General features: G+C 41.0%; 1 protein-coding gene across 13 annotated transcripts in view; it reads left to right on the top strand.

The window, feature by feature from the left end:
• Positions 1-22,776, top strand: part of ARHGEF28 (Rho guanine nucleotide exchange factor 28) — a 306,584-nt gene that overhangs the window by 260,865 nt on the left and 22,943 nt on the right. For 12 of the 13 annotated variants that reach the window (XR_013445747.1, XR_013445748.1, XM_036080795.2 and 9 more), the window contains 7 exons: positions 340-522; positions 5,048-5,179; positions 8,332-8,432; positions 11,446-11,484; positions 11,580-11,627; positions 15,906-16,391; positions 17,446-17,743. Coding sequence is in view for 11 of the 13 variants with exons in the window: in XM_036080795.2 (XP_035936688.1) it covers positions 340-522; positions 5,048-5,179; positions 8,332-8,432; positions 11,446-11,484; positions 11,580-11,627; positions 15,906-16,391; positions 17,446-17,743 (1,287 nt within the window). In the remaining 2 variants the exon portion in view is untranslated. The remainder of the gene's footprint in view (positions 1-339; positions 523-5,047; positions 5,180-8,331; positions 8,433-11,445; positions 11,485-11,579; positions 11,628-15,905; positions 16,392-17,445; positions 17,744-22,776) is intronic. The other variant, XM_078067195.1, reaches the window with a different exon arrangement.

Here is a 22,776-nt window from a genome sequence, read left to right as displayed (position 1 = left end):
TGAGCTTAGTGTTTAGTCTTAATAGAAAACAGCCTGAACAACGAATAGTTGTGCAAGTTTTTTCTGGGATTAGGGGCATGGGAAAGGAAACAAACATCTGAGTACAGTAAATGTACAGAAAAGACAATGGAAGCTCAGAGTTGTTAAGTCATTTGCTGGGGCTATAGTCACTAAGTGGAATAATTAGGATTTGAACCTGGTTCTGGCCCCCCAACAACTTGTACTTGACTGTGAGACCATACTGCTTGCTGATGAGGAACATCTTTATCTTAGAGCTTGGATTTTCATACAGTTGCTGTATTCATCTGATAACCTTCCATGGTAAATACTATCTCATAGAAATACTCAGTAACCAAGACCAACAAATTTGCACATATTTGGAGGAGAAGCTGCATATCTATGCTGAACTTGGAGAATTGAGTGGATTTGAGGATGTCCATCTAGAGCCCCACCTCCTCATTAAACCTGACCCAGGAGAGCCTCCCCAGGCAGCCTCATTACTAGCAGCAGCACTGAAAGAAGGTAAGTTGCTTCCAAAATTGTTTGGTTTAACAAGTTCAGAAAATGTTTGAGTACCTTCTGTGTGTCATACCCTGTGGTTTTAGTGCTCAGGATATAGCAAAATAAGACAGTGTTCCAACTGTGCTACAATTCATATTCCAGAAATTGCAAAATAAAAGGAAATAGATGTGTCAGGTTGTGTCAAGTACTATGAAGACAAAAAAGTGTCCCTCAAAAGATGAATGGATAAAGAAGAAGTGGTGTACATATACAATAGAATCTCACTCAACCATAAAAAGGAATGAGATCTGGCCATTTGCAACAACATGGATGCACCTAGAGGGTGTAATGCTAAGTGAAATAAATCAGACAGAGAAAGACAAATACCATATGATTTCACTCATATATGGAATTTAGGAAACAAATCAAAAAAGAGAAAAACCAAAAAAGGACTCTTAAATACAGAGAACAAATTGGTGGTTGCCAGAGGGGAGGTGGGTGGGGGTTTGGGTGAAATAGGTGATGGGGATTAAGAGTACACTTATCATGATGAGCCCGGAGTAATACATAGAATTGTTGAATCACTATATTGTACACCTGAAACTAATATAACTGTTAATTATACTTCAATAAAAAAACAATGAAGACATTTTATTTGGAAAACTATAGAGGACAATTGCTTCAGTGAAGATTTTAATAAAGTCTGAACCCTACTTAAAAAAAGAAACAGGGGCACCAGGGTGGCTCAGTCAGTTAAACATCTGACTCTTGATTTCGGCTCAGGTCATGATCTCAGGGTCCTGAGATCGAGCCCCGGGTTGGGCTCCATGCTCAGCAGGGAGTCTGCTTGAGATTCTCTCCTTCTCCCTCCACCACCCCCCCACCACACGCTTGTGTGTGCGCTCTCTCTCTTTCTCTCTGTAAAATAAATCTTTAAAAACCAAAACCAAAAACAAACGATAAACAGGATAGGGAATAAAGAGAGGATAGAGTGGGGAGGTTGTATTTGAGTTAGGGTGACAAGGAAAGGCCTCTTTGATAAGGTGATGTGTAAGCAGATACAGAGAAGTGAAAAAACCAAGTAGATATCTGGGGAAAGACTGTTCCAGACACAGAGAACAGAAGATGCAAAGGTTCCGAGGCAGGTGCATGCCAAGCCCGAGGAATAGCAAGGAGGACCTTGCAGGTAGCGTGAAGGGAGGGGTGTGGAGTGGCAGATGAGTCAGAGCCAACTACCACTCACATTACATGGACCCGACTGAGGTGAGTAAGGAGCTCGGCTTTCATTCTGAGGGACACTGTGGGAAGCATTATAGGGTTTGAGTAGCAGAGTGACATCATGTGTGTTCTAAAAGGAACCCTCTGACTGCTGTGTGGAGAATGGACTATATAAGGGGGCAAAGTGCAAATATTGGTAATAATAAAGTTTAGGGTACAACCTTGGGAGTTGGTGGCTGAGGTAGGGTGAAGGATAAGATCATTGGGGAAATGAGGAAGTCAAGTAGACCCCTGGCCAAGGTATTGGAAGGACTAGGTTCATAAAAATGGCAATTCCTGAGAATTTGACAGGAGTAGCATTCAGGGAAAGGAGAGAACTTGCACCAGATGCTAAGTTGTTCAAGGAATCTGTAGATGGATGGCAACAAGAAGGGGTAGTGAGTGGTGTCATCTGATGGCACGAAATTAAAGGAAAAGGGGGGTTGGGGAGGTAGGGATAATAGTTTCGAAGTGACAGTAGGCCAATGGGTTTGAGAGAGAAAAGAGCCACCACATGAGAGAGTGGCAGGGAATGCAGACAAGGTTTTGTAGATTCCAGACCATGGACTAAATGTGTCCTACCACCTGTTTTTGTGAATACAGTTTTATTGCAACACAGCCACCCCCTCTTGTCTACCTATTATCTGTGGCTGCTTTCTTGCAACACTGGTGAAGATGAATAGCTGCAATGACACCATGTGACCCACAGAGCCTAAACTATTTACGATCTTGGTCCCTTGCAGACGAAGTTTGCCAAGCTCAGGCTCAGAATCTCAGAACATCAGTTCTGGAGGAAAATTTAGAAATCATGGCATTCTATGATCTTTATTTGATAAGGAAACCGAGGTCTTAAGAAGGGCATAGAAGATGTCTGATGTGGGGTCCACTGGTGGAATCATTCATTCATCCGTTTGTTTTCATTCATTCATTCAGTATTAATTGAGCATCTACCCTGTGCTCTGCTGTTGGTGCTAAGGAAAGAGTTAATACTTTTTATAACTTGGAGTGGGGTACAGGCTGCCAGTTATGGAATGAATAAGTCACCGGGATAAAAGGTACAGCATAGGGAATATAGTCCATGATACCGTATAACATTGCATGGTGACAGATGGTAGCTACACATGCGTGGTGAGCACAGCGTAATGTATAGACTTGTGGAATCACTACCTTGTACACCTGAAACGAATGTAACATTGTGTGTCAACTGCACTTAAATGAAAAAAAAAAAAGAGGGAAATAAAAACTTATAGTGGAGGAAGACAGACAATATGCAAGGAAACAAAATAATTTCACAAAGGTCACAAGAAAATAAGATTGGGCTGAGGCGAAGGCTTTGCTTTAGAGAAGTCAGGGAAGACCTCTCTGGGGAGATGATTTTTTGAGATGAGAATTGAAAGATGAGAAGAAGCCAGCTGTCTGGGGATCCAGGGGAGGACCATTCCTGGGCAGGGAGAAAGTGAGTACAATGCCCTTGTCTGTGGAGCGAGCTTGGCGTGCTCAAGGGAAGAAGGAAGGCGGGGTTACAACAGTCAAGGAAACGTGTGAGGTGAGGTTGTGTGGGTGGGCAGAGAGAGGTCTTTGCAGGCTCTGGTTAAAAAAATAGAGATTTTATTCCAAAATTGATGGAAAGTTATGGGTGCTTTCAACCATGGGTGTGGCACCATCCTAGGTCTGGAGAAGAGAGCAGAGTGGACGGAGACCAGTTTGCCTGGAGATGGGTGGTTGGCAGTTACGCACGCTGATGGGGGGTGTTGGGGCTTTGGTCTGGACCCAGGAATGTTGGCAATGGAAGTAGAGGGAAGTGGACGGGTGCAAGGTATATTTTAGAAATAAAGCTAGAAGTACTTCCGAATGGGTTCATGAGAACCAGTGACCTTCTCATTGGCCTTGATAATATCTCTGTTGAGTAAGTCACCCCCTCTCCATTTTAGCCAGTGGCTTTCACTCCCTCCCCCACCCCCCACCACCAAAACTGTCATCGATGCCCAGTTTACATCCCTCTGTTTTAATTCCTCTGGCCCATCATGTGATGTTGGTGCTGGGGAACAGGGGACCCAGCAGCTCAAGAGAACACGGAGCAATTAAGGTACAATCTGATCCACCCTGAGTCGTTGATGATCAGGACTCAGAGATCTAGCAGGAATTCTTAATCAGGGTGAGGTCATTATCTTTGGGGAAAAAAATAAATAGTTGAGTAATGCACCTTGAATGGTCTCCCTGGGTCGTTGCTCTACTGGACTGCTTTTCTGCTCTCCTTTCTCCTCTTCTGTCTCTACGTCTTGAATCCCATTCATCCTTCAAGATTCTGCTCACCTTTCATCTCCTTTAAGAACTTTTTCCTAATCCCACTGGCGAATATAACTGTCTTGCTCCTTGGCACTGCTGGAGCATTTTATGATGCTCTAAGAACTGGGGGATCGAACTTAACACTGATCACGTGCTCCCATGTGTATAGTTATGTGTATGTTGTGTTTTCCTCCTCCAGTCTGCAGACTCCCCTGATTAGTTACAGATGCCCAGTGGCCCCCTGGAACAGAGTAGGTGCTCAATGAGTATTTGCTAGATTCAAACAGTGGACATAATGTTTTAGAAATATTTGTAGGGCCCTCAAAATTATGTCATTCCACATTGAATGCATTTATTGTAAATAAAAACACGACTTTCTTGGTGTGGTGTTTACCAATCTTACCAGATCCTAAGAGTAGCCTTTGGTGCTTGTTTAAATGCAAATTCCTTGTCTTTTCCCTTGGAGAATGTGATCTAGTAGGTGTAGGTAAGGATTGGGAATCTATATTTTTTAAGGCACAGTTGGGGAAATTCTTTTTTGAAGAATAGCTAATATTTCTGAGCAATACATTTAAAAATCTTTATACCTAAAATCATATTTAAATTAACTGAATTACAGAAAGTTTTTCAGCAGACTAATGTACTGAAAGTTAAATTTGAGATTTTTTTATACAGTGCATCTTTTTATTAATTTTCTATCATAAAATGATGTTTAAAGTATTGGTCTAGATTGCAGGTTGGCAAACTTTTTTCTCTAAAGAGCCAGATAGTAAATATTTCAGGCTTTGCAGGCCACATACAATTTCTGGGACACATTCTTCTTTGTGCATGTGTGAATGCCTGTGTGTATATTTTAACAACTCTTTAAGATGTAAAAACCATTTTTAGCTCCTGGGCCATATAAAACCGGACACAGGCCAGAGAGAGTTTGCCAACCCTTGATCTAGATTAAACTATGTATATTTGGTTTTTAAATTTTGTATTCTTTCTTCTTTCTTCTAAGCTGAGAGCCTCCAAGTTGCAGTGAAGGCCTCACAAATGGGCGATGCCTGTCAGTCATCCGGGGAAGGTTCTGGAGAATCTGCCTTGACGGATATGCGGAGTGCCCCCGGAGAGCCAGGATCGTCTCCAGCTTGTAAGTGAAAGTTCAGGCCTCTGCAGTGAGCCTGAGCACGGTCTCTGGAACATACAGTGGTCAGATGAAATGAAGGCAATGACTCTGTCCCTATTTGGAGGAGACAATGTATTTTTTAAATTAGAGAAAACCTGAGAATCAGTATGCTAGCCTAACTTACGTATGATAATGACACTGCTGTTCCAAGGACAAGGATTTCAAGAATAGTTGGTGGGTTATACTGCTCTCTTACCCAGGCAAGCTTTGTTACCTTCTCCAAACCTGACCCTGCCTCAGTTTTGATAAGATTTATGGAATACAATTTGGAATATGGTTGTGAAATAACTTTTTTTTTTAATTTTTATTTATTTATTTGACAGAGAGAGACAAAGCGAGAGAAGGAACACAAGCAGGGGGAGTGGGAGAGAGAGAAGCAGGCTCCCTGCTGAGCAGGGATCCTGATGTGGGGCTCGATCCCAGGACCCTGGGATCATGACCTGAGCCAAAGGCAGATGCTTAATGACTGAGCCACCCAGGCGCCCCGTGAAATAACTTTTAAACTTTGGGTTTTTGGTTTTTTTTTTGAAAATGGATCCCTGCAGTTCACAGAAGAACAAGTCCTTAGACTTAATCTCTGAGGCATCCACTGAGCAAACATAACCCAGAAAGCTAGAATCTAACACATTCCCACAGACACACAGTTTGGTGGTGTGGTTAAAGGCAGAAGTGCCAAAAAATCCTTGATCTTTGTCATCATACGCTTCAGTTCAGGTCAGAATTCATTCATTAAAGGCACTGTTTCAATATATTTTAAATACAGAAAAGTGTCATGTAGAGAATTAGGTGATTTCTCAAAGCCTAATGATGTTGTTATATGTATGAGCTGAATATTCCATTCCCTACAGGTTTCTGAGTTAAGAGCTTATATAAAGAGCATATTTCTCATTGTATTTTCATGATGAAAACCTTATTTCCACCAGGCCTCATTATGCACAAGACAAAATGTGCCCCCGTTAATAGCTAGAGATTGGAGGATTAAATTGTCTCTGAATTTCTTTAACAACATCCCTGGGTTAATTAGGATACGTGGAGGCAGTGAAGTTTTAAAACTCTGCACTTTTTTGAGATCAGCACTAATAATTATTTTGTCCTCTCAAATTTTGCTTGATCCAGTCCTGTGTTTCTATTTTCAGAAAATGCACATATGTTTTTCATTTTGACACAGCCCAGATTCATCAGGGGAGTTGTACTGCCCTGGGTGATTTCCTTTTAAAAGAAGAAACTCATTATGCCATTGAGGGAGTTCCATCTAAAAATACATGGGGCGATCTGTTGCTCTCAGCCTCGCCCCGGGGACAGCTGGGGAGGCTCCACACGGCTCCCGCAGCTGCTCAGAGCACAAGGCTGCACCTTCCCTCCCTCGAGATCAGGCGATGAAGGTTTTCCCTGTCTGTACCCGTATCTCCCATGACTGGGGACAGGGCCCAGGGACACCTGTGACATCTGTGAAAACCATCGAGAGGCTGTTTACAGTGCCCTGATACCAGGATTCATGTAGGGAAGGGACAGGGGCAGTTGGTAGGGTTCTGTACCCCCGAAGACCTCTTCGTTTCTGGGCTGGATTGGAGCCTGGTGCTACAAGAATTGGATTCTCTTTATAAGGTTGGTGGGCGCAAAATACTATTCCTAAGTGAGGACCTGTCACTGACCAGGTCAGTTCTTTGTTGAACTTTCAGGACTGGGTCCTTCTAAGTCAAGCCCATGCTGATCTGAAGTCATAGACCAAGCAAGGCCTTCTATTTTTTAGTCCTCAATATACCTAATCAGATGGATGAATATAATCTACTCCTTAGAGAATTCTGGAGATCTGAAACTGAATAAGGAACAGAGGAACCTGATTACTTGGCTCACCATCAGCTTCTTCGCCCATTTGATGGTCCTTATTGCCATGGAGTAGGGAGGAGGGAGAGGGAGAGAATGGCTCATTCTTTGGTAATGCCTTGGGTATCTCTCTAAGAAGTGAGTATAATGCCCAGTAGTGAAACCATTTTTTGAGTGGCGGATAAATTTCTATAAAATGTCCCTTCACTATGAGTGAAAAGCATTTGACCGCCTTGGGCAAAATGAACTTAATTTTTAGCTGATATAATTTGAAGCAGTTTCCACTTAAACAAAAAATTCTTTGTAATAGAAGTAGCTTTTGGAGTCCTAGAGGACTTTCATTTAGAGAAGGAGAAAAAGTATTTCCTCTATCAGTAATAAAGTTTCAAGATGACACTGTGTGTCATAAAGTGAGTATTTCACCAGGGCCCCATTTGGACGTGGTTCCAATGTAAGTCTGTGTGTGTGAAAGTCTAGTTTAAGTCAGCATAAGGTGAGCATAGTGTAAGTTTTAACTGAGTTCACATGGGCAAAGAAATAAAATCGCACCAGCAGAGATTTAATGGAGTGAAATCTGTGTTTCTTAAAAATATTTCTGGATTTAGAAATATTTCTGTGTTTCATAGGTTAAATATACAGTATTTACAGTTGTTGTGAGTCTAGAGTATAAGCAAGTATTGTGAGAAAAAACACTTGGAAATCATTTTTAAAAAGTTATTTGGAGACAGGAACGGGTTCCTATTTGTACAACTGTGAGCTCATGGAGTATTAGCCATCTTGACCCTGCTTAGAAAGATGTCTCCCTCCCGTTGTTGGATTCCTCCTTGTAAACCTTGTTTATGGTCTGCTGCTCTTACATTGGCCACCAAGGAGCCTGTCACCGAGCTGTCTCCTCAGACCTGGGTCCACCAGCCCCTGCTTTCGTTCTACAGTGCCTGTTTTCAATTTCCTTCTCGGCAGTGGCTTTTTCCTAGTAAGCGCAAGTGAGATGTAGAACCCACCCCCTCGGTATCGCCAACATCACATGAGCACCTCTCTGCGAGAAAGAAAACTTAAAAGATGGGTGGCAATTGATGCCATTTGTCAGTTTGGTATCTCTTAGCATGTAAGCTCCCTGAGGGCAGGGACTCTGTGCTTTGCACTGTTTTGGCCCCTCGAATGAGGGTATGTAATATGTGTGTTTTTGTGTTTCTTATTTTGAAATACGTGTCAGCTGTGTACACGAGAACCCCGTGCGCTGGCTGATGTTTGATGATGTCCTTTCTGTTTCTGTCTCACTGGTGTGCTTCCAGCACTAGTCACAGAAGGGACAGGAGGAAGAGGCTGTTGGGATGTGGACCCTGGCACCCAGGGTGTGGGAACCGACTTGGCGGTCTCTGATGCAGGGGAGAAGGTATTGTGAACTGATTCGTTAGTAAATGGCACCCGTTACTTTGTGTAGTAGCCTAACCTCAGGTCCTGGTCTGTCCGTGGCAGTGAGTGGTATGCAAGTGTTTTCCTCAATTGTTCGCAATTTCCGCACTCTAACCTCTCTAACTTAAATTTTCTCAAAATGTTCTTGCTCGGCCTATATCATGCAGGTGTAAACAAAGAAACAATTTCAAAGTTATTAATTAAAAGGATTTAAAACTCGAATGTTTGTGTGTCTGCGCACTCTTACTTCTGGTCTCGCTTCTGCTTTTCTCCCTGCAAAGCTCTAGCTTGTCACCTGCTACACTTAGCAGCGCTTGGCCACGAGGTGGTCGAGGCATCCGGTGCTGTCCCTAGGGCCACCAGGTGGCGCTCAAGTGGCAGAAATAACGTTGACTTGGACCCCTGTTGCTTTCACTTTCTTTTATCTTCCTCTCATTTCAGATTGTTTCCCTCTCTCCACCCACATGGTCACCTACTTTTTTGTGAGACTTTTAATCAACCTGACCAATTTTTGCCTGGGGCAAAGTGGTTCCAAATGCCTTTTTTTCCTTCTTTTTGACATAGTTTTACACATAGGTTGTGACACTCATTGAAAAACTAAATGCAGGAAACTTCCTCTTTACTTCCAAATGAACCTGGGATGTCAGAAATTGGGAATAAGAGTATGATTCCGGGAGGTGGCTAGTTGCCCTCCCCGGGGTTGTCTGGGGCTCAAGAGTTTATCTAAAATGAAATTAGGCGCATTACCAGATACCAGTATATGCTAATGTGGAAAAATGACATACGTCATATATTTATGTAATAATTCATATATTATGTATTTTTGTATATATTACATATGACTGAGACACCAGGTCCAAAGATTTTTAAAAATCCATAGCAGATATGGCTGTGATTTAGTATTTTTTTTAAAAAAAACTTCATAGGCCAAAATGAAAACAGGAATGCAATATTTTATTCTGCTTACTCTGACTGTAAGCTTTCTGACTTATTTCTTCTTAAAACGTTCCTACTTTTTCCCTCCTCTTCAGTGCGGACTTCACTTTTCAGTCTGTTGCTTCTAACTGCCTTTGTTCTGGAGGAAGGGAGGGAGAGAAGGGGAGGGCTGGTTAGTTAGTAATAGTTTTTTTCTTGAACGGAAATCGTGGTGGCTCCCACCACTAAGGTCTTTTTTCCTTCCATGATTCAGTCACAGGTAAGTGAAATGAGGTTGTTGTGTAGGTCCCTCGTTGGGTGAACCTATCTGGAAGAATTTTAATAAGGCATTTGAGAAAATGAACTAACAAATAGGGTAGGATCACCTGAAATCAAACTTTTAAAAGTGTGTGTGATGGATATTTTGTAATTAGCTTCTTTAATCAGGTAAGATTAAAAAAAAAAATTTTTTTTCTGAAAGAATCTTAAAAAGTGCTGCAGAAGGAAAAATACCTGGTGTGTCAATCACCAGCTGCAATTATGGCATGCACCAGAAGGTGGCGGACCAGCTCCATGAAAAATAGGACCTTACACATTTCTGTCTGGTACCAAACTTAGCGGTTCTTGGGAATAAGTAACTGCATATAGCATAATTCAACTTATTTCTGTGTTTCTAATTTGTATAGAGTATAAAAATTCTGTAGCGTAGGATTTTCTTATTACAAAGGTAAGGACCGTACAGCAGGGACAGAACCACAAGAGCAGAGAGAACTCTAGAACTCACTAGAGAATAGGGGTTCTTAGCCCAGTATGGTGGGGTGGGGGTGGTTCTGGGCACGGGTCTAAAGACTCTAAACTTCATGTCCTTTTCCATCCTTCATCCTTCCTGTCTTAGAGGTTCAGTTCAGTAAAGAAATCTTTTATGGGCAGTATTGGGAAGAGTGTGGGGGAGGGACAGGAAGAAGGGATCTGGCTGTCTTGAGATCTCAGAGCTTCACCAGCCTGAACTAATCGAATTTAACAAGTCCGGAGTTACCTGAGAACATTACAATAGCTGACCGTTTCTTGTAGCTTCAATTTAAAGCTGCTCAGATAAGAACAAGCAACGTTCAGGGGACCGTAGGCTCTAGGAAGGCAGGGAATCTGGTGATCTCCCATAGCACGAGGAGTGGAGTACACAGCAGGTGCACGATATTTATTTATAGAATGGAGTGTGAATGTCCATTAGAAGTGGGGCATCATTGTTAAATTTGTAGATACAGCACTGAATACACATAAGAAGTCCTGCTACTCATTGGCTTATATCCTAGTGAAGGAAGACAGGCAATAAATGAATAGACAAATGTTCAGTTCAGTTCTGGAAACTAGATATCCTCACTGTCCACATGTGTCTCTAATGTCTGCATTAGAGAGACAAAGAATGAAACATAGACCGCACCGTCCCCAGGAGCAGATGGTCTCCAGCCCCACTCAAGGCCTCTGCTGAGAGTGCTTTTCCTAAGGCAATCACAGATGCTTCCAGTGAACTCACAGTAGGATCTGGAGCAGGCCAGCTAGGTGCTGACCCTTGGGCCACCCCTGGGTCTGGGTTTCCTCTGCCAACCACTGGCCGTTTTGGCCTTGTGAGTCTTAAACATGGAGACAGGGAGCTAGAACTCAGGCATGATGTTCTCGAGCTTCCAAATCTGGCCTTCAGGATGCAGGGAGCCAGATTGGCCTGAAGGCCAACTTCAGTCTGGGCACAGAGAGCTCAGTTGATGGTGTGGTTTCCACAAGGTAAATATTGTCACTTACTGAGAGAGTGCAGAGCTTCCTTACTGTCATCCCTTGTTGTTTTTAAAAGGGATGTTTGGGTGAAAAGTTGCCATGCATCTCAAATGCAGAGTTTGCACAGATGGGGCTCTCATCCAGTGGTTATTTAAATCTGTAGGCTTTGATTTCTGGCAAGAAAGAAGGTTACTATGGAAGAGTTTAGAGAGAGTGAAATGATTTACCTGAGGTCATACATTTTGGAACACTAAGTGCAGCTTTTCAAAAGAAGAGGAATTATTCATTTTCTTATTTTTTACGTATTTTAGGTGGAATACAGAAGCTTCCCAGTTTCTTCACAGTCAGAGGTGAGCTCTACACACCTGAAATATATTATCCTCTCTTTATTTTTGGATAATGAGCGCTTTTTCCAGAATTTGACGCTTATGATTTTATCTTCCAGATTATACAAGCGATACAGAATTTAACCCAGCTCCTCTACAGCCTTCAGGTAACTGTGCTCCTCTAGTCTTTGACCTTGGGGATGTTTCTCTTAATGCAATTCATTTTATTAGATGATTCCCAGGCATCAAAAATTAGAACATTTGAGAGGTGGTGAATGATCTTAAAAGAATGCCTAATTCCCAAAGTGTAACTCCCCTGGTTTCTTGTGGAACTTCACCTGGTTTTGTAATCATGGGGCAACACTCCTACTTTTTATACCGTTCTTCTCTGAAACCATAAAACAGTTCATATCTTTAAAAAATATGGATGACTATGATCTGGCTTGAAGTTTACAGTGAAACTCTTAGGTGAGTGTAGCATGACTTCACATTTTCTGGTGAAAACTTAAATTCGCACCTAAACTTTTTTCACTTTCTCCTGTGGACCAGGGCCTTTGCAGCAGTTAAATAATTCATGAGTTCCTTCACCCTTTTGTGTGTTCATCCACCCAACATTTATTGAGTGCTCTCTCTGTGCTGGGCACTGTGCTAAGGACTGAGCATACAAAGGCAGATGGACCACAAAGCCTACCATCGAATGGCTCACTGTCTTTCACAGAGAGACAGGCATAAAAATTGTGCTTGCTTTTAGGATTACAGGGTTGGATGATCCCTTAGTTCATGCACAAGAGAGGCCAGATACAACCAGTTGTTCAATATATGGATTAAAAGCCTTTTAATGATATGAAAGCAATGTTAGTGTTAAATATAAATTAGTTGAAAATTTGAGGATGTAAGTAAATAAAATGGCTTGTGGTTATACAGAGAGAATTACTATTGTTATGTTGGTATATATCCCTCCGGTTTTTTTTTTTCCCCCAAGATTTTATTTATTTATTTTAGAGAGAGCTTGAGTAGGGGGAGGGGCAAAAGGAGAGGGAGAGATTCTCAAGCAGACTCCACGCCAAGTGCAGAGCCCAACGTGGGGCTCGATCACATGACCCTGAGATCAGGACCTGAGCTGAAATCAAGAGTTGGATGCTTAACCTCCTGAGCCACCCAGGTGCTCCTCCCTCCAGTTTTTTAGAATCATTTTATATATACTCTACTATAAGATGTACCTTTCTATGTGTTCAGCTATTATTCTGTAGCACAATTTTTGGTGGCTGTATAATATTCAAGTCTGTGGAATTCTTCATAGCTACAGTTCTCTATTAAGTCTGTTAGATATTCTTGTACACTAATCTCTTTAAACATGGCTGAGTGTTTCCTTAGGATAAATGGCTGGAATTATTTTTTTTAGGTTTTTAATAGATACTACCCAAATAATCAAACTGGTCAACATCCCTCTCTCCTCAATTTGAAATAGATCAAGGTATCTGATTACCTTAATTTTCATTTCTTTGGTTGCTGTTGAAACTAAACTCCTCCCTGCTGCCCCTGGTTTATTAGCCATTCATACTTCTTATCTTAGACCTGTTGAATATTAAAGAGGATTAAAATTAAGTCTGACTTTAAGTTTTTGCCAGAAAACAATGTGAAGTCATGCTGCATTTGATGTTTTCTTATTTATACTTTGCATCAAGACTTCTTTCTTTTATGTCTTATTGATCATCTGCCTATTGCTCTAGTACCCCTATCTTAATAATTAAAGTTTTGGATTATATTTGAATATATGACAGTGATAGTCTCCTCTTAACTATTTTTCTATACTTATCCATATATTCTTTCATGAGAGATTTGAATCACTCTGACAAGTTTCTTACCCACGTACAAGGACTGATAAATTAAAATTTCCTATTTATGAACAAAATTGGAGAGAACTGTCACCTTTGCAGTAATTAGTCCTCTTGTTGGAGAACATGCTGTTTGTCATCTCTTATTTTAGATTAAAGGAAGATGTTTTTGTTTAACAGTTCTATTCTTTGGACTATGCCAGATAGAAAGCTAAAATTTGAAAGTAATGATATTATGGCTATTCTTCAATACTTACATCAATTTGATTTTCTTGGCTTTTACTTTGTTTTACTTCTGGAAATTGTGGCAATAGCATCCTTGTCTTGTGCAAGATCTAATGGGAATACCTTTGGGGTCTGACATTAAACATGCTGGCCTGGGACCGATGTTCTTAGAGTTGATTTATCATAGAAAAAAACATTCTTTCTTTTACATTTTAACTGAGAAATGAATATAGTTTGAGCATAGTTCATTAACTTTTGGGAGATGAAAACATTGAGTATCCTAGCTTGTGTTGCCTGATGAAAACATTCACAGGTCATCTCTCCTCTTTTCAATGTTGAATGCCACGCTTTGTGGATTCAGGGTTCAGAAAAGCTCACCTAAATGACCTAATTTTTGCACCACATTGGATTGAAGGGAGGTATCAAATTCTACAGTGGATTCTCTTAACCACGGCTTTTGAGGGGGTCTGAGGATGTGGGCTCTGGAAGATGTCTGTTCATGGGGTACTCATCTCTTTTGAAGCTGAATCTCTTATGCATGATTGAAGTTTTTACATATGCATTTTTGAATCAGATGCAAATGAAATTTGATCCCTCAGGAGAGCAGAGTTAGAGATGAGGTATATGGGGAAGGTGGAAAGAAGACAAAAGTTGAGAGAGCAAATTGGGAATTTTCCTAAATTTGAAAAGCAAGTGCTATTGTCTTTCCTAAATTTAAGTATCAGGTGTGTGAAAATGAATATCCAGTCTTCAGAGTCCACCTCTATGTGAGAGAAGAGAGTGGTCTCATCTCAAATGTTAGGTAGACATGAAGAATGCTTCATGGTGGCACTTACTTAGCCTATTGTGAACTGTTCATGAGTGTTGTCTTTTCCTGTGGTAGTTTTGATGTACAAAATGCTGGATTTTTGTTTGTTTTGCTATACTGATGCCCTTGAAATTTATTAGAATTAATAAATGTGCAGCCTACCATTTGCTCTAGCCAAGTCAGCAGAGTCCTGAACAGTTATTTATGTGCTAATTATTTCATATTTAAAGATAATTAGTACCTATTTTCAATGATAATAATTGTTCTCGTTTTAATAACTTCTAAAAGACCTTAATTAAGTATTCATGTGAGTTTTGGAATGTTTTGAAGTAAGTTTTCAAATTTAAAAACGTGAATTTTATTTCAAAAGGCTCCAGCAAATATATTTTTTGAATCTTATTCCAAGACAAGTACCAATTTAAAATTTCCTTGAGTTCTTTACCTTCAGAAGTATAGGGAACTGTTGCTCTAACAAAGAACTACAAGTCAAATCCCCATGTTCCCGGCATCTGTTACATGGACAGTTTAAAAAATTCTTAGGAAAGAAAAATGTGAATTTATTCCTGGGAGAGTAATAATTTCTCATAACGAGTCAAAACACACATACATACCCAGTGTGTGGCCATTTTCAATTTGTCCCTTTTGTGCTTCTTTGTGCTTTAAATGGGAACTTAAAAAATTAAAAGCTTCCAAGGGCATTCACAGAGATTTTTCTTTTCTTTTTTTTTTGGTTTTGTGGAACCCTTCCAAATCTTGGCAATTATTTCCTGTGATGCTGCCAAACTTTTCATAGGCAGATACCACAACTCCAAATGTTTTTTTAATCTGGTTGGTAATATCCTCTGGGCTTTAGAGTATCTATGTTCCCTTAATCATTCCAGCCTCCTGTTAGCAATCTATTAAACAAATGAATTTCAGCTTAAGACTTTATGTCTGACCTTCCTGCTATAATACAAAGAAATAACAGTAACGAGATAGCTTTACCACTTACGTAGCTCCTCAAGATTAAATTAACGGCTATCCTTGGGCATTACATTATAAAAAGGTTATTTACCAAAAGTCTCCAAGTGGTTGACTTTTATTTTTATGTTTTCATGTATGTAATATAGCTTAAGTAATTTCTGGTTTGGGACTCAAATAAAGGATACTACCGGGTTTATACAGAATCTTAAATTCTCGTGAATTATTGAGTGGAGAGCCCTCAGAGAACGAGACATAGAACAGGAATGCAGTCTTGTGAATTTACGTACTGAATTCTTATTCACAAGACTTGCTTCAATATTACCCAACAACCAGCAACAAAACCGCATTTCCAAAAGTGGGGATGAGTATGGCTTTTGTGCCTTTTTCTTTTTTCTTTTTTCTTTTGGATATTAATTCCCAAGCCATCCTGCTAGGAAATGTGGGATAAGCCTCTTGGCAATGCCAAGGTCGGCCTGGGGAGATAACTTAGAAAAGGGACAGAAATATTAAGAGGAAAGAATGGGGTCGTGCTTTTTGTGTTCAGAGGTCGCTGCAACCCCGAGCACACACACACGTGGAGGCCGTGACTGTTTGCCCCTGCCCTGCTCTCACAGGCCGCCTTGACCATCCAGGATAGCCACATCCGGGTCCACAGGCTGCTGCTCCCGCAGCAGGAGAGACTCTCCGCCGGCGCGTCCTTCCGAGGGAGCCCCTTCCAGGACCAGGAGAAGTTCCGCAACCTGGAGAGGCAGCGGGAGGGGCTGGCCGACATCCACAAGCTGCAATACCAGTTGCAGCAGGACCAGCGGCGCTGGCTCCGCCAGTGCGACCAGCAGCAGCGGGAACAGGAGGCCAGGGCCGGCCGGCTGCAGGAGCGGGAGGCCGAGTGCCAGTCACAGGAGGGGCTGCTGCTCAGGAACCGCGGGGAGCTGGACCAGCAGCTCCAGGAGTACCAGCAGAACCTGGAGCGGCTGAGGGAGGGCCAGCGCCTGGTGGAGAGGGAAAGGGAGAGGATGCGGGGCCAGCAGAGCCTGCTGTGTGGTTGGAAACACGGTCGGCAGAGTAGCCTTCCCGCAGCGTTTGCTCCAAGAAGCACAGAGGTACGGATCTTCCATGCTTGTGGAAGCCGAGTAGAAGGCAGCCTCTCAGAGACGGGTTTAGTCATGGTCACTCTGGGGACACTGACCAAATGCCTGTCCTTTTGCCGCTGTGTTAAGAGCCCCCAAGAGTTAATATGTAGGTAGCAGAAACTGGGAACCTGCCGAGACCACGCGTATGCGTCTTGACTCACAATAGGGAAATTTGTAAGACCTAGCTCCTGTTGGATGGAGGGCTCGTTGTACCCTGTGGTGCCCTTACCCCAGGGAAGAAACACAGAAAGGAGTCCTCCAGTAAGGCAAAGTTTGTCCTGGAGCCCTGCTCGCTGGGAGCATGCTGCCTTTCCTGGACTTGAAGGACCCCTTTGCTTGATCTAGCCTTCAGAGTTTCGTATAGGTATACCTTTTAGCAGATCAGTTGGCTTTTAATGTGCATCTATAGGTACTGAATTTAGCAAGTATAATACTAGTCTGTTAACTAATAAAGTTAACATGCATATACTAATTAGTGGCTGGGAGGGATATTAAAACCTTTCTGAAGATTGTGTTCCATTGGTACCCCTTCTACTCAGGTTCACCAGTTCCATTTTCCCCCCAGGAGTTTACTTCGCTGCGCTCTGAGCACAGAAATGCTTTTTACTGATAGTGCATAAAGTTGTAAAACTTGATGATAAGGAAAGTCTGTGTTGCGTCTGATTTTCCTTTCGACTTGGCTAAATTACGTTTATTGCAAATACCTCATGCATGTATTGCAAATATCTCATGCATATATTTTCAACATTTTATTCAGCAAAAATGAAAATGTTGCTCTCTCTTAAAGTGGAAACACTTCAGTGGTAGAGGGCACGACTGCTAGGTTTTTTTGCTTTTGTTTTGTTTTTAAAGGTAGGCTAGACACAGTGAATTGAAGTTTTGGCACTAGCTCAGTAAAAGGGGATGGGTATAAGACTCTTATTAAAAATCTTGATTGCTAAAACTATTAGAAAGACATACTTTATAAAACTTGTACAAATTGCTGGAGAAATTATTGTATTTTTTTCTGTATTTTCTTACACAGGTAATGGAACTTAATCGATCCGAGAGTTTGTGTCATGAAAATTCATTCTTCGTTAATGAAGCTTTAGTACAAATGTCACTTAACTCTTACAACAAATCGACTCTATCAGGTGTCCAGGATGCTACTTATCCCCAGAATATAGCTAATTCTGATTTGGTAAGGACTAGTGAAAATCAAGTAGACCTCCAGTTGGACATTTCTCAGCCCTTGGATGTCAACCATGAATTGTGGACAGCCGCTGGGTCCTGTCATCAGATAACCCCTCTCCACCCAAGCACCAAGGATTCTTGTAAAAATGGTAATTAACACTTTAAATATCATCTGTATGGTTTCAACAAGAAGCTGTTTCTCTGAATGGTTGGCTCTTCTTCAGAGCAAATCAAAGTGAGTCCTAGAAGGGGAATAAATTGGTTCTGATGAGCTGGAGTTTGTGGCATAAACTTCTCTTTGGTGAAGTCTGGGGCCATCCTCTAGAAAAGTTGGAACATGGTTAGACTGCTGTGAGGATGCCACCAAGATGTAAGAACCAGACAGGGTTTCCAGATCTGTGGCTTAAGTGATAAATACCAAGATGCTTCACTTGTAAGGGAAAGTCATTCCTCACTGTAGACTCTACCACATTCTGATATGCATACTCATTGGCTCTCAGAAATAAAAGATAGAGACAGGGTTTGTGGTAGGACTTTATTGTCTATCAGGGCAATTTCCTTTAATGTTAGCGAAATCTCTCCTGCTATTAAACACCCCAAAATGAAACTGTTAACATCATTTGTCATTGTTAAAAAAAAAAAAAGTGTTGTATCTTCCTAAGTACCACATAATAACACAATTTGCTAATCCCATTAAAGCATTTGCCAAATATAAATGAAAGGCAGCTCGAGTTACCAATGCCACATGAATCCAAGTGATTTAAATCTATGTCTATTATAAATTGTTTTCTGTGGGATATGAAGTAGGGAATGAGAAGAACTTGAAACCTCTCTACCAAAAAACAGATGGCATGCAATAGAATAAACAAATGGCTGGCCACATGGATGTGAAATAAATCACTGACAGCAAAATCTTTCAGAAACATAAAACAAGCAATAGTATAGAGATCTTCAGAACTTGACGCAGATTTGTTGCCATGCTTCATATATATTCTTCGTATGTCAGTTGGATGATTTTTCAGCAACAGAAAGTTTTGAGGGTACTCAGCTACTCCGAATCAGAGAGTAATAATTCTGACACTGCCTGAGAGTTGATATATTACTAATCTAAAAGATGTGAATTCTTCATAGTGGATAATTCTTTGCATTACTTAGTCACTGCTGTAACGTTCTTATTTCTTGTCAGCATCTGGGAGAGAATGAAATCACTACTCAAAGCATCATTTCAAATATTCCTTAAATAAAAAAAAAATGGAATGGTTCATTAAGATTTTTTTTAAATAGGCAGAATTTAGAGAACGTAGCCCCTTTATTATCTTGCAACTTTAGTACTATGGAGACCACATTGCAGAAGGCTTTTTCTAGGTAAATGTTGCTTTGCTGTGTTGATTCATTAAGTCGCTATTTACGGTGTTTTTTATGTTTTTGTCAGGGTGGTTTTACATCCTGGCTTTGGTAGAATTCAAAAACTCAGTTTGAGTTAAACCACATTCAGCTTTTGTTTAAAAGGAGCATCTCTCTCTTTTTGTATATCTCCCATCTTCTTCTGTTGACTTGCGCTTCAAAGTACAAAGCTTTTAAACATTTGGCAGCAGACTTGCAGGAGATAGAAAATGTACTAAGGAAATAAACAGTGATTATATCCAAAACCAGTCTCACCACATGTAAGGAATTAAAGATAGCCAAGGGAAATGCTGAGAAAATGTACTTATGCTTCAGCTATTGTGTGTCCAGCAGAGGCCAAGGACACCGAGGACATTGGCAGAAGAGAGGAAAATTAACTTTGGCCCGAATCTCTCAGGAACATCCTCGTGTGTGTAAGTAGGGATTAGATCAGAATGCAGTGTGTGCCGTTAGGCACTGGAGTTTTGCAACTGGTCAGAAAACCCTGTTTATGTTTGTTTCCTTGAAACAGGATAAGCAGTTTCTGGAGGAGAGAACAGAAGGAGATTAGGAGGTGATAGAGAAGTGGCATGAAAATTGGATATATGTTCTTAGGAGGGTGGTCGGGGCCAGATACAATTGTTCAAACCGTGCTGGTGCTTTCACAGCTTTTAACATTGAAAGTAGCACAAAATAAGCCGCTGCTGATGGTCTTGGCCAGACTTCGCCCGTGCCCCCTACGCGTGCTGGCGGGGGAGGGGGGGTGCCGCCCTGGCAGAAGGCGGTCTGTGCATTAAGGCCGAGACGGTGGCGGTCCAGGTGCTGGAATTCAGGACCGTGCCGTGTCTGCGCTCCCTGTCACAGTCCGCCGCTGCGTCTTTGGGCTAGCGGCCACTCAGCCACCACTCCTGAGGACCTGTGGCTCGCACTATTCTGACTCAACCAAATTTGCCTCTGATGTTCTTGGCTGGTGTTTTTGGGAAATGTGCATTTAGCCATGTTGAGTGAATGCTGTGCTGAAGATTTTATCCGTAGGCCCTAAGTTTCAGTTGTGTGAGGACAACTCCTTCAAGAATGGTTCCTTTATTTGTCTGGCCCGGTGCTGTGGGCGTAGGATCAGTGGACATGTGAAACTCTAGAATGCAGTGTGTGCTGTGAGGCACTGGATGGGAAAAAATTGCATGTAAATTAGATTCTTGAATGTGTTTAGATGTCACGGAGGGTAGACTTTTCATTGGTTTGTTCAGTCCAACTTCACCAGCCATTTTTGTTGTGCTCGGGTTGTAACTGGATTTTGCTTTGCTCTACCACCACCATCACCACCGACAATTAGGGGACACCAAATTTCAAGCCCTGTGCTGCAGTTCTTCGGGGAGAAACACTTTCATGCAACAATCCATGGGGACGGCTCTGTTCTTCTCTCCATCTGAGCGGGGAAACTGAGGTATGGAGAGGTTCAGTGACTTGTCCAAGGTCCCACAGCTAGTCAGTGGTAGAGCCACAGGTGGAGCCCGGGAGGATTGGCTCCGGAGCCCTCACTCTTCACCAGGATACTGCATGTGGTTGATTTCTAGAATGCTCTTTGGAATTGTACTTTCTGTAGAAGTTGGCATAGAAGTGAAATAAATGTTGCTTGATGCCCAGCAGGATGTTCACAATTAAGGGCCAGTTGTTATTATTGTTGTCATTGTTGTTTTCTTCCCCTTCCTGTGTTTTTTAGTATTACCATTTGGAAGATATTTCTCAATATTTGGGACTGTGGTGGCCATTGCTCACATGGATACTGAGCATCTTCAGATAACCTAAATACCCTTTAGCTTCACTTTTTTTTCCAATAGACACATTTTCTTAAATAGGGTTTGTTTCTTTCATGTCCCCTAATAATCACCCCATGTTACTTGTAAATATTTTTGAAGGTAGCGCTTTAAAGAACTCTACTCTCCACTTTTGGAAGTTGTTTCCTGAACACACGTCTTGGGTGTTTGAGCATTAAATACAAATTGGTGTTTGATTTTATTTTTAGTGGAAGAGGGGGTTGTTTTAAGAACTTAATCAGTACTCCTCTGAGGGACACAGACTTCAAGAAGACTACAGTAAGACTACAGAAAATTTGAAGTTCCTTAAACTGTATAGTCCCTGTAGGACAATTGCTATGTAACTGGACCCGTGAAACGCTCAATTTAATTACTCTTCTTTATGGCAAAACAAATACTTTATTTTCGTGATTTTTCCCCCCCTCTTAGCTTTGGAATTCTAGAACTATTTATACAGTGCATCTATTAGTCTATATGTGACCTTTTCTTTCAACACCAGACAAAACGCTTTATGGTATGGAAATTAGTCTGAAATCTTCTTAGTCTCCCTTTTCAGTTATATTTTTATCTGTACCTCAGTTTTTGAAGGTTGCCTAAAAAGTTCCTATTCAGTGTAGTTAAAGCATTATGGTTTTGCCATGCATATGATAAAATTTACAGCAAGAGCCAGGTTTTATGTGTTAGTCATGTAGCTATTGGCAGAAGAATAATTTTATTAAATTTGGATTCCAAAAGAGTGTTGAGTGTTTCCCTTTAGTACATATTAGGATTTGGTGCCCATCAAAATATTGTCAAAATTCAAAGCATTGTATTCAGAATATTTCATCTTGGCAATTTTTTTTTTTTTTTAAATACAGACAGCTGTGTTAAACTTTCATTGACATGTTTTTTATGTATGGAAAGAAAATAGAAAATTTCCCAATAAGAACCCATGCTATAGTTAGTATTTAAGTAACAGTTTTAAAGAAGTGACTATATGATAATTTCTAATGTTTTTAAAATATTCCATAATTCAGAAATGGGCGCCTTATTTGTGTAATCTGTGTGGAAAGAAGTCTTGCCAAAGACCTCAGGCAATTTCTCACAAAAGTCAAACTGGCACTGGATACCATAAACTTCAAGGACAAAAGTATATTTGAAAAGAGGGATGTGTTAGTTTCCCCGGGCTGCCATAATAAAGGACCACAGACTGGGAGGCTTACACAACAGAAAATTATTTCCTCACAGTTCTAGAAGCTGAAAGTCTGAGATCAAGGTGTTGGCAGGGTTGGTTTTGCTGAGGGCCTCTCTCCTTGGTTTGTAGATGTTGTCTTCTCCCTGTGTCTTCTCATTGGCTTCCCCCCTTCCCCTGCTTGTCTGTGTCCTAACATCCTCCTCTTACAAGGACACCATTCATATTGGTTTAGGGTCCACCCTAATGACCGCACGTAATTACCTCTTTGAAGACTCTATCTCCAAATACATCTTGAGGTAATGGGGGTTAGGAGTTGATTATATGAATTTGGCGGGGAAAGAAGTTTAGCCCTTAACACAGGATAAAATGATTATTTTTCTCATTGCAGTATTTTTAGGTATCATGAAAGCTTTAAACTTTTTTTAATATATTAAAGTTGAATTGTAATATAACTAAATTGCAAGTCTTTTTTACTTGGTTAGGGAAGTGAGTTGAACTTGTAAAATTGTGATAAATAATCTATATCTGCTTATTGATATGTTATCAATCCTATATGTCAACACATAGAGCATGGGGCAGAAAATATTGAGTCTGTAGATTCATTAGACCATATTTCCAAACCTATGCCCTAATGAAGGAGCTTGGGAACTTTGAGCTCTCTCTGAATGGGAGGGATATTAGATGCCTTTATTTTGAGTTGTTTAAGTGAACTAAAAACTGAAGGGTTGAGAACATTCGTTATGACATCAACTTTTTGTCCAGATACATCTATTGGGAAGTTACTGGGCAACTCTTTTTCCTATGGAATTTT

The sequence above is a fragment of the Halichoerus grypus genome, chromosome 2, assembly GCF_964656455.1.
Source record: "Halichoerus grypus chromosome 2, mHalGry1.hap1.1, whole genome shotgun sequence".
Lineage (NCBI taxonomy): Eukaryota > Metazoa > Chordata > Mammalia > Carnivora > Phocidae > Halichoerus > Halichoerus grypus.
The sequence above is the reverse complement of the archived record's forward strand: the minus strand, read 5'-3'. Positions and strand labels throughout refer to the sequence as shown.